Consider the following 16,008-nt stretch of genomic DNA (forward strand, 5'->3'; position numbering starts at 1 on the left):
TACAACGGGCATCAAATATCGGTCGGTAACTCCGATGACAAGAAATGTGAAATTTATGCACGTTAACGGGCCTACCTTCTTGGTGCTCTGCCTGCGTAGCTGTAATCATTGCTACAGTGCCTGCTGGTACAATAAAACTACAAACCGAACCTTTGCTTCTTAATCTGCTAGCACTTCTGCCTATAAGGAATGTAAACTGTTGTGCATGGCTTAACCATAATGCATGAGCAAAGCCAATGCTCAGTTTTTCTCCCTAAGTATTAAATGTCTCCTTCCTCAAATTCAGCGAATATTTGCATACTGTGTGCAGTCTTGGGGAAGTGACTACAAAACCGTCTTGTAAAATCATTCCACCCGGTTGGTGCATCTCTGGAAGGTAACACAAGGATGGGAAGGGAGCTTGGTCTGTTGGCTTTTCTGCCCTGGGGTCTGGGGGGCGCGGACAGTGAGCTCAGAAAAGCAGGGCTTGCCCATTGGCCACAGATGCTCAGTACATGGCTGTGGGTCAGGCACACACTGGACTTCACGGCAAGTCCCCCAGACGACCCACAGGCCCCTAAGCAAACCCCATGCCAAGCTGAGGACATGACTCCACGTCGAGTGATTCCGCTCATGTTAGCCAGTCCATTTGGGCCGAGACTCTTCCTTTCCAGGGCTGACCTATACTTCAGGCTCAAATTCTCTGCTTTTTTTTCTTTTTTGCAAGTGCTTACCGAACACTTTAACATACAGAGACTGTGTGAGGCTGCCAGGCCCGGGGTTGGGATTTCTCTGTGTCAGCAATTCCATGTCTCAGCAGACAGTCCCACTGAAAGCCCTCTGCTGCTGCTGCTGCTGCTGCTAAGTCGTTTCAGTCGTGTCCAACTCTGTGCAACCCCATAGACAGCAGCCCACGAGGCTCCCCCATCCCTGGGATTCTCCAGGCAACAACACTGGAGTGGGTTGCCATTTCCTTCTCTGATGCATGAAAGTGAAAAGTGAAAGTGAAGTCACTCAGTCATGTCCAACTCATAGCGACCCCATGGACTGCAGCCTACCAGGCTCCTCCATCCATGGGATTTTCCAGGCAAGAGTACTGGTGTGGGGTGCCATTTCCTTTTCCAGAAAGGCCTCTATCTGTGTGGACAGCTTTGTTTTCACTGAGCCACTCATCAGACAAGGGACTGGTGTCCGCCTTCATCCGTGTGCCTTTGTGACTCAGAGTAGGGAGTGGGGGCGCCCAGCTGTGGTGGTTGTGTGCCATCCTGATGTTGGTGACACGACAGGTAAGCATGCCTCTGGGTAGAGAAAAGGACCGAGGACCATCCCCTCCAAGTCATTTCTCATGGGACGTGGTGCCAGCGTATGGTGTTGTACTCTGCGGGATCCTGGAAGAGAGAAGACAAGGGGGCCGGTTTCCAACAAACTTGACTCCTCTCTGAGGCTGGAAGTGCCGTTTGCACATCATTTGTCAGCCTTCTTTAAGATTAAAAAGATGCTTTTTGCCAAAGGAGCATGCCCTGGGTCTTCCCTGGCGGTCCAGTGGTTGAGACTCTATACTTCCATGTCAGGATGCCAGGGGTCTAATCTCTGGTCAGGGAGCTAAGATCCCACATACCGCATGGCCATAAAAAAGAAAATTTCTTGAACTAAATAAAAAATGAAAATGCAACATACCAACTTAAAAAAATCATATGGGAAAATCAAGTTTGGAAAAAAGGAACACAGCCAGTGGATTAATCCCTCTGGGTTCTAATCATGATCTGTAGGATCATTTTTTTTCTTAAGATAATTATTTCTTAGGAGTGTTGCACAACCTGAAATGATTATGGATTTTCTGTGAATTACTCCTTGCACTTTTCTTCCACATCAGCATCTTTACAGTTGAACCATTTCTTCAGAACGATCCCCACACAGACATATTTGAAATATATACATAAGCTAGGAAAAAAAGCGGCATTGCAAACACCCTCACTACTTTCTAGTTCTGAAGCTCAGTTATGGGGTCCCCTGTGCCTGGGAGACGTAGCCCTTCTCCTGTGGGTTGGATCCTGCGTGGCTGTGGAGCCTCACCATCTCTGAGAAACTCTCTTCCCCGCCCTGCAGCCCAGAGGCACCCCCCAGGGACCCTGCGGCCACTCAGTGATGATTGGAGGCTGACCCTGGATTCCTGTCTCTTTTCAATCACCTGGGGGAAACAAACAGAGAGTATATGTTTTTTAGCAGGAAAAAAAATGCCATTGCTGTTTACTCAAATTATATCTCTGGGTACCCAGCACATACCTTCTCTCTGTGCAGTGACTTAAAACATTTTCCCTCCTGGTTATAGAAGTCATGTCTTTCACCCTCTTTTAAGGAAAGTGGAGTGTGCGTGTTAGTCACTCAGTCATGTCCAGCTCTTTGAGACCCCATGGACTGTAGTACCATCAGACTCCTCTGTCCATGGAACTCTCCAGGCAAGAATACTGGAATGCATTCTCTTCTCCCAGGAATCTTCCTGACCCAGGGATCAAACCCACGTCTCCTGCACTGAAGGCAGATTTTTTAAGCGGAAAATAACCCCAAGCCCTTTTTCCTTCAGACCAACCCTCAGCAAATCCCTCTCTTCAGCTGTGTCTATAGTTGCTGCTGCCTCCACCCCTGCAAAGTCACATTTGCTTGAATTTAATAACGTTTCTTCTCTAGGCTTATCTGTATTTTTGAGATTTTTGTATGTAATAATAAAAAACACATATTGCATTTCGTTCAGAAAACAAAAGCAACTTTAAAAAACCTGGCAATGAACTCTCTCTCTCACCCATACTCATTTCAGCATTCAGGAGTGGACTAAGGGAAGTCCAGGTCTTCCAGACCCTCAAAACCAGCCTCTCCTGGGTATCTGCCTGGAAAGTAGGTGGGTGACCCATTTTAAACTTTCTCCATTCATCCAACAGGGGACCTGCCTCAACATCTTCAAGTCATGATCAACCTTCTGCGTTGTGAAGATAGAATCAAGCTGGTAAGAAGAGACGAGAGTGGCAAGTTTTCATTTTTAATGGTGACATTTGGTAGGCACTTATTGACGAGCAGGGAGTTGGAAGGGAGGTCAGGGAATGAGGGGGTGGGGGGTTGGCTCTCTTACATTATAGCAAATTCTCCCAAGCTGTTCACTAAGGCCAAATTCCCCATCTGCTCCTCTGTCCCCCAGAAGGTGCAGGAAAGGGTGGATAAGATCTCTGGGTCAGTCAGTGCTGAGCTGAAATCGTCTTTCTCTGGGTTTTATTTGTTCACTTGTATTTAACGAAGTTTGAGGGTCTCCTTTGAGCCAGGCGCTGTCCCTCATTCTGGGGATATAAACCAGATGTAAGACTTTCATTTTAATGCTGAAACTCTCAGGGGAAAGATAAAAACAAAAGTCTCCGGTCTTGGGCTGATGGAGGAAGGGGCGGCCACCTGGAAAGGCAGGCCAGCGAGAGCATGTCCGCCCATCTAGGCCGTGCGCTTGGAGAGTGCCTGGGCAGAGCGGGTCCGCTACATGGTGGTGGTGGACAGCAGCGGGCGCCAGGACACGGAGGAGAGTATCCTGTTGGGAGTCGACTTTTCCAGTAAGGAGAGGTGAGTCTGCCCTGCACGGTGGCTCCCCTCTGCGGCAGGGCCAGGAGTTGCTGCTGGAAAAAGGTTTCCAGGGTCCCACACCCATGGTGGGGACAGTAGATGACAAGGTGGTCAGGCCCTGGGGACCATGGAGCCCCTTGTTTTAGCTCTCGTGTGCTGTGCTGGTCCAGTCTCTGCTCTCAGAGAGCTTAGGGTCTACACTCTGCTTAGAGATTTAACCCTGGGTCCCAGGGGTGCCCTAGAAGAGGGCACCTTAACCAGGAGGGCTTCCTGGAGGAAGTGACAGCTGTGGTGAATACCCCAGGGCAAGCAGGAGCCAGACCAGGTAAAGCAGGAAGGCGCCTTCCAGGCTGACCATCCCATATGGAAGTATGTGATCGATGGGGATTATATCAAGGGCTTGATTCAGTATTAATATCCCGTGGATTCCCAAGTGCTTGTTGATGGGTCCTGGGTCAGAGGCTTGAAGAGGGGTTGGGAATTTCCCAATAACTGGAGGCCAAGTTTCTAATAGTTTTATCATAGACCTTATTATATGTGTTAAATGGAGGTGAACGACTCTCCTTACGTATCGGAGAAGTTAATGTAAGTGAGATCATTGCTGAACCTGAATTTGTTAAAACTGGATTAGAGTAGACTCTCTTTATTCCTCATTAACCTGCTCTTCATTAAGCAAGCCATGCGCTTGCATTCTCCTGAGTATGAGGCAGTAGGCTCAGCCCAGGCACACAGGGCAGCAACAGTATCCACGGTTCTCGGCCTCAAAGAGCCTGTAAGCTCAGCGGGGAAAGAGCCGTCTCCAGGAGTCAGGGTGATTTACCCAGTAATGGAGAAGTGTGGGGTGGTCGTGGGAACCCAGGAGGGGCACGGGCCTGGCAGGGAGCCTGCCAGAGGCCTTCAGGAGCAGGCGATGGCTAAGCCCAGTCTTAGAGGACGAATGGGCTTTTCAGGTGAGTCTGGGGTTGGGGCAGGTCAGAGGATGCGTTGGAAGAGCACTTCAGGCAGAATTGATAGCAGAAGTCACGAGCCGCAGAGGCAGTGGTTGGCGTGGAGACCGTGCTGTCTCGTCTTGTTCTTGCGAGGGGGCTGCCATTAGTCCCACCCTTGCGACCAAGACTCCATTGCTTGTTACAAGTAAATGAAGTAATAGGAAGGCAGATACAGAAGCGGAGGGTTGAAAAGATCCCCCATGGCTGCTGATACTCAGAGGATTGAGTGGGTTTCGTGAACCCGAGGACTGCCTGTGGCACGGTTTTGTGTGCATAGCCATAGTCCCTAGGGGCCTGTCAGCCCATAGCAGAGAGATGTCCGTGTAGGGTCCCCGGAGGTGGTCTGAGCTGGCCCTGGAAGTGACGGCTGTTTCTCACAAGCCAACTCTTTTTCAAATTCCTGAAGAATTTTCATAGGGATCCGAGGAGACCCTCTGATAAAGCCTTTTCTTTCCATCTGTGTTTCTCAGCAGTGCCAGGCTATGATACCTGAAGTGGTCAGGTATCATATCGCTGTTAGGATGGGCAAAAAAAACCAAAACGCAGATTAAACTTGATTTTAAAACACCAACTGCACAGCAGCTACAGAAACAGAGGTCCAGAAGTGAACTCCAGTCCTGATGTTGGCAGTTTCCCCACCCCTGCCACCCCAGGACAGGAGACTGAGGGTAGCTGCCACGATTCGCCTGTGTCCCCCAGACTGTGTGGCCTCGTGCCAGGTGCATGCCTGCCGCTGTCGGCTTCACTCCTGCTGCACTGCGGGCGTGTGGTCCACTGGTTGCTCCTGGCCCCTGAGAGCTGCAGCTGAGACCTAGCATTTATGGAGTCATGGTCCCCCGTGACTGTCTCCAAGCTGGGGTTTCTGGCCATCCTAGGCCCACGTCTTCTCAAATTCAGTGGTGGGCTGTCCCTGCAGACAGATACACCCCTAGGGAGCAGGACCCGGGGCAGGTGGTGGTTCCCCGCTGTGAGCTGCACCAGCTGGGTGGAGACACAGCGAGGGAAGGCCTCGTGCAGGAGGGTGGACCCTAACTCCAGACGTCTCCTCTTCCCTCCTGTGTAGTAAAAGCTGTACCATCGGGATGGTTCTACGACTGTGGAGCGACACAAAAATCCACCTCGATGGAGATGGGTAAGGAGACCTCTTTAAAAGGGCTTCTTTCACCATAGGCTTTGAAACACGAGTCAGTTTGGACATCGTTGGGTAATCATTAACACAATCTCCGTGTGTGACATGTTTATCACGTCAGGAGGAGTAACACTGCCCTCCTGTGAGGCACACAAGGCAGGGTCCATTTGGGACGTGATACCAGGGAGTTTGGGCTTTCCTGATGGCTCAGTGGTAGAGACCCCACCTGCCAGTGCAGGGCACATGGGTTTGATCCCTAGGTTAGGAAGATACCCTGGAGGAGGAAATGGCAGCCCAACCCAGTATTCTTGCCTGGGAAATCCCATGGACAGAGGAACCTGGCAGGCTATAGTCCATTTGGTCGAAAAGAGTCAGGCACAGCTGAGCACGCATACACCTCTAATGAGAAGGGAGTCTGGGTCATGAGGTGCCAACAGAAACATTCTACTTTTGGGGAGATCTTCTGCTGTATGAAGTTCAAGAATAGCGTTAAACGGACATTCATCCATTTGCCTTGAGTTTTTAAATGTACACTCGCCGTGTGTCCTCCCGGGACTGGTCCCTGCAAGTGCACGGGTAATAGGGTGCGGCTGGAGTTCCAGGTCTCTGAGGGCTGAGGGGAGACATGCAACCAACAGGTGCAGTGTGTTTCAGGTGCCCCTTGGGGGCGCTGAAGAGGCGGAATCATCCCAATGGCCAGAGGGCAGTCCAGATCCCAGAGCGGCCGTGAGGTGGGGGGACCTCAGGTACAGCCAAGAGTAGGAAGAAGCAGGAGAGGAAATGATCTCCACCTGCGATTCCAGCAAGAAAAGTTATGTGGCTGTGTAGATAAAACTGGGAGGGAAAAATGAAAATCAGATTTACTGAAGACATGGGCTTACGATTACTTTTCTAATTTTTAAAAATTTTTGTTTACTTTAAAAAAAATTTTTGACCCTGCTGTGCAGCTTGCAAGATCTTAGTTCCTCAACCAGGGATCGAACCTGTGCCCCCTATAATGAAAGCAAGGAGTCTTAGCCACTGAACCTCCAAGGAATTACCATATATATTCCCCTTTTAAACTTTTACCTTTCATTAATGTGTTTCTTACGCAACTCTAAAAAACATAGATGGGGACTGCCCTGATGGTCCAGTGGCTGTGACTCCAGGCTCCCAATGCAGAGAGCCCCTGGTTTGATCCCTAGTCAGAGAACTAGATCCCACATGCCTGCAACTAAGACCCTAATGAAAAACAAAACAAAACAAAACAAAAAACAAACCTAGATAGTGTGTGTGGGGCCAGAAGTAGGGGACCGGGGTGGGCAAGTGAAGTGAGAGTGTCCAGTGCTAGGGTTGCCCTTTGCTGGGTTTTCGGTTTTCGGCTGACTTTGCGTTGCTGGGTTAAAAGCCAGTCTTCCAGATCTGAGAACCGATTTCTCTCTCTCTTTTTCTTTTTTTTTTTCGCTTTTGCTATTGTCTCTGTGGCCTACGGTCCCTCGTCAGACAGTGTGAGGCAGACTTGTCCTTGGGGTGTCCCCCACCACCTGGCAGTGACGTGGTTGGGGGCTCCGCCTTCTCACCATGCCGTCTTTTGTTTTTCATTCCCAGTGGATTCAGCGTCAGCACCGCTGGGAGGATGCACGTCTTCAAGCCTGTGTCTGTCCAGGCTATGTGGTAAGTGTGGTTTCGGGGACTTTTAACTCCTTACAAATATTTTCCTAGCTGACAGCACGAATTAAAAAACCCCATCTCCTGAGAAGCACGTTTAGGTATGTTTATTTTATGTGTGTGGCAAAATACATGTAACATAAAATTTACCATTTTAAGCATTTTTTTTTTTTTGGCCACTCTGTGCAGTATGTGGGATCTCAGTTCCCCAACCGGGGCGTCGAACCCACGCCCTTTGCATTGGGAGCTCGGAGTCTTAACCACTGGACCGCCAGGGAAGTCCCTTAAGCGTTTTTCAAGGTTGCAGTTCAGTGACATTAAGTACATTTCCAGTGTTGCACACCCATCACCACTGTCCACTTCCAGAACTTTTCATCACTTGAAACAGAAGCTGTGCATTTATTAAACGTTAATTCCCCATTGCCCCCCTCCCAGCGCCTGGTAGCCTCTATTTTCGCTCTCCCTCTGACTTTGCCTGTTCTGGGTCCCTCATGTAAGTGGGGTCATACAGCATCCCATCCTCTCGTGTCTGGCTTCTTGCACCTAGCGTGATGCTTTCAGGGTTCATCCATGTTGCCGTACTCCATTCCTTTTTAAGGCTGAACAGTAAGTTTGTTATATGGATATACTGCTTTTGTTTATCTGTTCGTCCCTTGATGGACATTTGGGTTACTTCCTCCTTTTGGCGGCTATGAATAGAGCTGCTGTGACCTCTGGCAGACAAAGTATCTGCTGAATCCCTGCTTTCAATTCTTTGGGGAATGTACCTAGGAATGGAATTTCTAGATCATGTGGTAATTCTGTCTCCAGTCTTTGAAGGGGTGCCCCCGACTCAGTGTTTTACACTGCAGCCATTCACTCGCTGATCATTTTTCCATCCAAGGCCTCGTTTGTCCACCCTTCATTGATACCTGATTCACCCCATTCACTGAGAAATACTCAGCAGATATTTTTGTAAAAAGAAGTAGGAAACGGATAAGTAAATTGGCTGCTACCATATGCATTGGCAGTTTCGTTTCTTCTGCCCCACTCTGCCTTCCCAAATCTCTTCTGCAGTTAGTTCTCATATTAAAATTAGTTTCTAGAACTCATTTCCCTAGGAAATCTGAGCATCTAAGCTATTCTGACATTGATGGGAGGGAGCTGAAAATTAACTGACTGAGGATACAACCAGCCCTCTGTGCTGCGTGTTGAGGAAGCTTTCCTTGCGATTGCTCTGCTAAACTGGGGTCCCTGCCTTCAAGGTAACTGCAGCCTCAGCAGTGACTCCGTCCTTGGGAGCCCACCCGCGGATGGAACGTGACCTGGGAGCCTGCCCGACTGGGCAAGTTAGGAAGCTGTGTTGTTCCCTCCTTGGGGCTGATGGCAGGTGCTATCTCGGCCCTCAGGGTCACTGCCCCGTGTCCTGGAGGCCCGCAGAGGTGCCTGGCGGCTGTGCGGCTCTCTCGGGTTTCCTGTCCCTGACCCTCTCCCCCTCCCCTGGCCCCAGGTCTGCCCTGCAGGTCTTGCACAAGGCCTGCGAGGTGGCGCGGCGGCACAACTACTTCCCAGGGGGCGTGGCGCTGCTCTGGGCCTCATACTACGAGAGCTGCATCGGCTCTGAGCAGAGCTGCATCAACGAGTGGAACGCCATGCAGGACCTCGAGTCCACGCGGCCCGACTCCCCCGCCCTGTTCGCAGACAAGTGAGTGCCCCGACCCCGGACCCTGGCCCGCACAGCATCCCGCCCCGTCATGTCCCAGAACCAGCACCGCAGGCAGGGGTTCCTGACCTGCAGCCCCCGGGGGTTGTCTTTGGCTGGGGGGAGGATCTGTGACTTCCACTCCCCCTTTGGAAATTATAGACGAATTCAAGTATGAATGCATTTCTGGGGAGCAGCTCCATAACTGTTCATCAGCCTCCCTGTGCGGTGCTCCAGCCCCTCTTCCCCAGGGCCACAGACGGGTTTGCAAAGCCTCTTCCTCTGCTTATAAGAGTGAATAAGTTTATAAGATGAATGTAACCTCTGGTTCCTCGGGTCCTGAAACACGACTTCATGAAAGCAGGCCCGGAGCTGCCTCTCAGAGGCTGTAGAGGTGCCTCCGTGTGCCCCAAGGCCACACTCACTCAGCTCTAGTCCCAGAAGGAGGGAGGCACTTGCCCCTTCTCTCCTGGTAAGATCCTCGTCCTGAGTGTCCTGTTCCTCAGGGACATCGCATGTAGGAGGGCTGTAGATGGAGGGGAGCCCAGCATATGTGGGGAGGACAGAAGCCACATGTATGAGGCCTCCAAGAAATTACAAGAGCATTGGCCAGAATATGTGCCTTCGAGTATAAAGGCGGCGCATCACGTGCGAGAAGGGTTGTCCTGTTCAGTCCGTGTGGCCCCAGGGTCAGGATCAGGCTGGCCTGTAGAAGGTGCAGGGAGGCTCGCAGACGTTGATTCCGTTTAAATGTGTAAGGAGGTAACAGGAGCCGGATGCAGCTGGGCCACAGGCTTCCTGAGGGCCCCAGGGGTTCCAGCCTCCAGCCCTGAGAGTCTGGGGCTCTGCAGACCCACACAAGGAGTGCGGGTGCCTCGCCACCAGCGTTTGCATCCTTAGGGGACATCCCTGCCCCTCTCCCCTTCTCACTGAGGACGTGCCTGAGCCGTGCCACGTGCCGCCCAGGCGCAGCTGGGGTTTCTGTGAATGCCGACCACAGGCCTCTTCAGTTCTGCACGTCCCTAAACACGACTTCTCCCCAGGCCGACCGAAGGGGAGAGGACAGAGCGTCTCATCAAAGCCAAACTCCGGAGCATCATGATGAGTCAAGACCTGGAGAATGTGACGTCGAAAGAAGTAAGAGCGCGTCCCTGCTGGGCAGGCCGAGGTGGCGGGCGTCCCTGCTTCCGATTGCGTAGAGCCGAGAGGTTGAAGCTGCCATTGTAAAAAAAGTCACATACGATCTGTTTATGAATTAGCACGTGTAAAAAAAATCCTTCCAAAGCCAGAGGAAACTACCCTTTATTGTTTTTCTGGATCACTTGTTTTCTTCTTTCTGTTGCTTTTTGTCCACGGAATGCTGTGAATTATAGTAACAGCTGAATTCAGCAGCAGGTTGACGGTGTACAAAGCAGTCTTTTTATGAAATAATACACAATGAAGCCCATCATGGTATCTTCCAAAGCGAGATGAAACTGATCTTATGTTTTCACGGTGATAGATTTGAGCATTGGAAAAGCATTAAGTGCTTTCAACTCAGTAGAAAAGATCCCAAGGAGTCAGATTCCTTCTTTGAAATAATAAATGTCCCCCAGTCAGAGTCACTTTGAGGCCGAGCAGCGTGTATTCCTGCCACCCACGCGTGTGTTCGCTATGTCTAAATGCATATATGATGACTCTTGAAAAGAGCCCCCAAATACTTCCTTTGAAAACAGCCACAGTTGGGCTTCTCAGGATGCTCAGAGGTAAAGAATCTGCCTATCAATGCAGAGAAAACAGGTTCGATCCCAGGGTCAGGAGGATCCTTTGGAGAAGGAAATGGCAACCCGCTCCGTATTCTTGCCTGCAAAATCCTATGGACAGAGGAGCCTGGGGGGCTACAGATCAAGGGGTTGCAAAGAGTCGGATGCAACTAAGAGACTGAACAACAGCAGCAGCATAGTTCATGTTGTGACCTGACTTCTCTGAAGGAACTGTTTGTCGTGGTTTTTTTTTTTTAAACCCTCCTAATATTTTCCACTCTGCAGATTCGTAATGAATTAGAGAAACAGATGAACTGTAACCTGAAAGAATTCAAGGAATTCATAGACAATGAGATGCTCCTTATCTTGGGACAGATGGACAAGCCCTCTCTCATCTTCGACCATCTTTATCTCGTAAGAGGCACAGTGTCGGGCGGGGCCTGGCTTGGGGCGGGGGATGTAAATCAGACCGGGATTTGTTTAGAGTTTGCAGCAAGTCATGAGGGGGGAGAAACTTGAGTTCCTGGAGCCTCCGTGGTAACTTTTACGGGAACTCCCCTCTTGACCCTTTTCTCTGGCCTTCAGCCTACTGGTTTGCTTACTGAGCCAGACATTGGAGCCGAGGCTCCCAGCTGAGCTGCGGGGAGTTGTCTGAAGAGCTCTCTGGCGTCGGCGGTTGGCTGCCCTTTTCAGACACACACCACCTTCCCGCCTTCCTCGGTCACTACCAGAAACCCCCTCCAAATGGTCTGTGGGCTGGAAAAAAAAGCCCAGTTACTGCAGGGAGCACGCATGCCTAACCCCAAAATTAGGCCTAGGCGGCCCGAGACGTGAGAAAAGGCAGAGGCGGCAGCATTGCCCCGCCCTCCCCGCTGGTGCACAGCTGCCCCCGGCCCTGCTCCCAGAGCCCCTGGAGGGAGTAGACCCTGCGGACACACAGCCGGCGGGGTCTGCACATCCATCACTCCCTCCGCCCCATCTCTCGCTCAGATTTTCATAAAGCTGTCCATCTCCATAGAAGGCAACCGGCACATTTTCAAAGTCAGGGGGACCGTAGAGGAAGGCACGTTCCTACAGTGAGGGGTCCGCAGGGCATGATGGAAACTGGAAACCACCCCCCTCCCCCGCCCCCACCAACCGCATCAGGGTCCCGTTCCACAGCCTGACCAGCTAGGTGCCTGGGAGCAATCCTTTCGGCCTCACTTTTCCTTCATTCTATACCTCAGGGCAGAAGGGCCTCCCCAAGCGGCTCAGTGGTGATTCAGGAGATGAGGGTTTGATCCCTGGGTTGGGAAGATCCCCTGGAGGAGGAAATGGCAACCCACTCTGGTATTCTTGCCTGGGAAATCCCAAGAACAGAGGAGCCTGGCAGTCCATGGGGTTGCAGAGAGTCACAGAGCAGGCACCCACATAGCTCAGCGGACCTTTACAAAGCTTAAGTTAGCGTGTGTTTAAAGCACCGAGTATAGTTTCTGTGGGCACTCATAAATGGTACCCATGGTCAGAGCAGAAATCACTTCCTTGGGAAAGCTGACAGAGCATATTGGCTGCTGAAGGGGTGACCGACTGTTTTCTGCCTGTAGGAAGTAACCAGTAGTTCCCCAAATGTGTATGTCGTGATATATACTTAATGGAGTATACATATGTTTAACAAGTTTTTATATACTGATCTATAACCCCGATCTATAGATATTTACTGTAGTATGTATGTAAACTGGTTATAAGTGTGTGGATTTGAAGCCGGAATCTTGAAAGCAGCCCTGTCTCTACTCTTCTCCCTGCGGAGTGGGTTATCTTCCCTGGTGGACACACAGCCAGAGGCACCTTGGCTGGCCTCTCCACCAGGTGGTGATCACGGCAAGGGGATGCTCGCAGCCCTAGTGGAGCTCTCGTTATTTTTTTCGGTGTGGCTCGGTGCTTTATGTCACTTTTTCCATGAGAGATACCAAAGGAATTTTTATATTTGAGCCTCTCCCTCCAGTATGAGAAATCCAGCTAGTTGCCCGCACACTGCCAGCTCCACTGGGGCCGTTGCCCCATGCCTAACCCCAAAATTAGGCCTAGGCGGCCCGAGATGTGAGAAAAGGCAGACCACAGGGCTCTGGGAGACCCTGGGCGCTGCTGCTCTTCTGACTCGGGGTCCATCACATTTCCTAAGAGCAAAGTGGTGTTTTTATCTTCGGGCTTTTTTTTGTTTTTTCCCCCTTCTGTATTCTTTGCCTCCTTGGAAATGGAGGGTTTGTTTTTGTAAGAAACCATTTTTTAAATATGAAGTTATAACCTGTGTGACTTCCCTGACGGTCCGGGGAAGTCTGAGCTCCCAATGCAGGGACCTTGGGTTCAGTCCCAGGTTATGGAGCTAAGATCCTGTATGCTGCACAGAGTGGCTGGAAAAAAAAAAACAAAAACATGATATAGACGGTTAGGAAATATAAAGGGCTTCCCTGATGGCTCGGCAGTAAAGACTCTGCCTGCAGTGCAGGGGATGTGAGTTTGACCCCTGGCTTGGGAAGAGCCCCTGGAGGAGGAAGTAGCAATCAACTCCAGAATTCTCGTGGGGGAAATCCCGTGCACAGAGGAGCCTGTCAGGTACAGTCCATGGGGTCTCAGAAAGTCGGACACGACTGCGTGACTGCATCCCCACCAGGAAATGCAAGTCTAAGGAAGAAAAGCATTCTTGATTTCACTAATCTAGAGGCAGTCACTGTTAATACTCTGGAATGTTTATTTTTCTGTCTTCTGGGTTTTTTTTTTTAATGCATTTATAACTTCTTAAAAAGGAAAGAGAAAGAAAAAGAAAGGAACCATACTAGTTGATTCTATAGTTTTGTATCCTGCTTTAGAAAACCCTTTTTCACCCCGCCGGAGACCTGGGAAAAGGAGTGGTGAGGGGGAGGGGCAGGGTTTCCTCGACCTGCCCTTCTCTCCGACGATGCCTTGAATTGTCAGGGAATCTGCCTTGATACTGGCTTCTTTCCGTCGGCTTCCTCTGAGGCCAGGGGCTGTTGAGATTCCGCACCACCATCAGGGCTGGCGCGCACCGCGCATCCCGCAGGCAGCCCTGAGGTGATGTGCAACACTCACGGGGGTCTGTGTGGTCTGTCCCCCAGGGCTCTGAATGGAATGCATCCAACCTGGAGGAACTACAGGGCTCAGGGTGAGTCTGCCCCCCTTGTCTCCCCTCGTCCTTCCAGGCAGCTTAGAAACCCTCAGCTCAGCCGTCCCTGGTGCCGCCCACCCACCCGCCCGGAATTGCCCACACCCCAGTCTCCAAAGCGGCCACTGGCTTGCTTGATGGGCATAGCTAAACCAGATGTGCTTCGAAATGCCACCTCCTTGAATAATTCAGGGGCTTTAGGTATTACTGGGGTTTGGAAATGTGGGTGTCAGGGAGAACGATTTTAAGCCACCCTCGAACTGTACAGGGCAACCTGAATCCTGGGAGGGCCACGAGCCGCCTCCCACTGCCCTATCGCCCGGCAGGGATGCTGAGCGTCCTATTACGTGTGAGCCAGTCAGCAGTGCGCCCCAGACCACTCCCTGTTCTATCTGAGGTGGTGCTTTGGAGCCTGACACCCACAGTTAGATACTCAGCGTTGGCAAAAACATATACCTCAGTCTGAGAAACGCTTGGGAGCAGGAATTAAAAAAATGTATAAATCTAGACCTTTAAGAACAAATGTCTGGACATCTTTTTAAAAAACAACACAGCCACAAAATCACCATCCTGTTTGTCTGACATGATGGCATTCTTGAATTACTGCATTAAAAGTCAAGACTAAACAAATCTTAAAATATATCTTCAGAGCTACTGGTTAAGATGTGTTCTTTCAACAGAAAGGGATCTTGAAGTGGAGGGTTATCCTGTCTATGCTTTATCTTGCTGGGAATAAATAAATGATTTTAAAGGGTTTTCTCTTTTTCTAAAGCATTTATAAGTATTCTCTTATGAGATCTATTTGAGGTGTTTTCAAACTCCTGAAATTATTTTGGTCTTCCAGGAATGTAAGTATTAAGTAGAGAACTATAGAACCTGGGTTAACTGGGTTAGCAAACCCTCCAGACTGTTTATTTATTTATAGCCTATCTTGTTTGAAAAAGGATTTAAGGCAGTTCCCAAGGGCATAAATAATGGATGGATATATTCAGCTTAACTACTTAAAAGTGGAGACATTGTTTTTTTTTTTTTAAGCCTCTGTATACCCATAATAGTTATGAATTCTGAAGCTTTAAGAGACTTAAAAATGTGTTTAACTAATACATATGATGAATTTCTAGAATTAACATTGCTTGACAATGCTTTGAATGAAACTTTCTTTTTATAAGTTTTTTAATGCAGAAATTTGGTTTTTTTAATCATAAATATAATATATTCTCATCATACAGAGGGCATTTAAAAGATACCAGAATGGCAGCCCACTCCAGTATTCTTGCCTGGAGAATCCCACGGACAGAGGAGCCTGGCAGGCAGTCCAGGGGGTTGCAGTGAATCGGAGATAACTTAGCGCCAGACTTTTCACTTTCAAAACAAACAAAAAACCAAAAAAAAAACCCCTATGAAATTCTGCCATGAAAACACAGATCTTTTATAAATGTGTATTTAATGTTCTCTCTGCACAGTTTTTTTTTTCCCTTTTGTGCTATCTTTCTTTTTTTTAAATTTCTTTTGAAGGATAATTGCTTTACAAAATTTTGTTATTTTCTGTGAAACCTCAACATGAATCAGCGATAGGTATACATATATCCCCTCCCTTTTGAACCTCCCTCCCATCGCCCTCCCCATCCCACCCCTCTAGGTTGATACCGAGCCCCTGTTTGGGTTTCCTGAGCCAGACAGCAAATTCCCGTTGGCTATTTAATTTTACATACGCAATTTTTTATTACTCTGTTTTTTTGTCAATCCTTGTTCTGATTTTCCAAATTTGTTCTTTATCTTTTTTTTCTCATTGCAGTGTTGACTATATTTTAAACGTCACTAGAGAAATAGATAATTTTTTCCCTGGCTTATTTGCGTACCATAACATCCGAGTCTATGATGAGGAGACCACAGACCTCCTCGCCCACTGGAACGAGGCGTACCATTTTATAAACAAAGCAAAGTAAGTGGGCAGAGAAGCCAGAGAAACCAGGCTGGGGAAGACGCTGACTGGCAGCCACAGGGCGGGCAGACGTTAATGGGGACCCCAGACACAGCCACCTCCTGGCTCGAGGGTCCAGCGGCACGCCACGATCCTCTGGTTGTAGAGC

At 49.6% G+C, this 16,008-nt stretch overlaps 1 protein-coding gene across 3 annotated transcripts in view; it reads left to right on the top strand.

Moving 5' to 3' along the window:
* The window catches only part of SSH1 (slingshot protein phosphatase 1), a 57,955-nt gene that overhangs the window by 27,886 nt on the left and 14,061 nt on the right, over nt 1-16,008 (top strand). The window contains exons 4-12 of one of the 3 annotated variants that reach the window (XM_015101685.4): nt 2,913-2,977; nt 3,452-3,573; nt 5,626-5,694; nt 7,279-7,344; nt 8,828-9,022; nt 10,063-10,156; nt 11,047-11,175; nt 13,872-13,918; nt 15,714-15,860. In XM_015101685.4, coding sequence (XP_014957171.2) covers nt 2,913-2,977; nt 3,452-3,573; nt 5,626-5,694; nt 7,279-7,344; nt 8,828-9,022; nt 10,063-10,156; nt 11,047-11,175; nt 13,872-13,918; nt 15,714-15,860 — 934 coding nt within the window. Of the gene's footprint in view, nt 1-2,912; nt 2,997-3,451; nt 3,574-5,625; nt 5,695-7,278; nt 7,345-8,827; nt 9,023-10,062; nt 10,157-11,046; nt 11,176-13,871; nt 13,919-15,713; nt 15,861-16,008 lie in introns of those variants that run through there. The other 2 variants (XM_060400804.1, XM_042234723.2) reach the window with 2 other exon arrangements.

Source organism: Ovis aries, chromosome 17 (genome assembly GCF_016772045.2).
Source record: "Ovis aries strain OAR_USU_Benz2616 breed Rambouillet chromosome 17, ARS-UI_Ramb_v3.0, whole genome shotgun sequence".
Taxonomy (NCBI): Eukaryota; Metazoa; Chordata; class Mammalia; order Artiodactyla; family Bovidae; genus Ovis; species Ovis aries.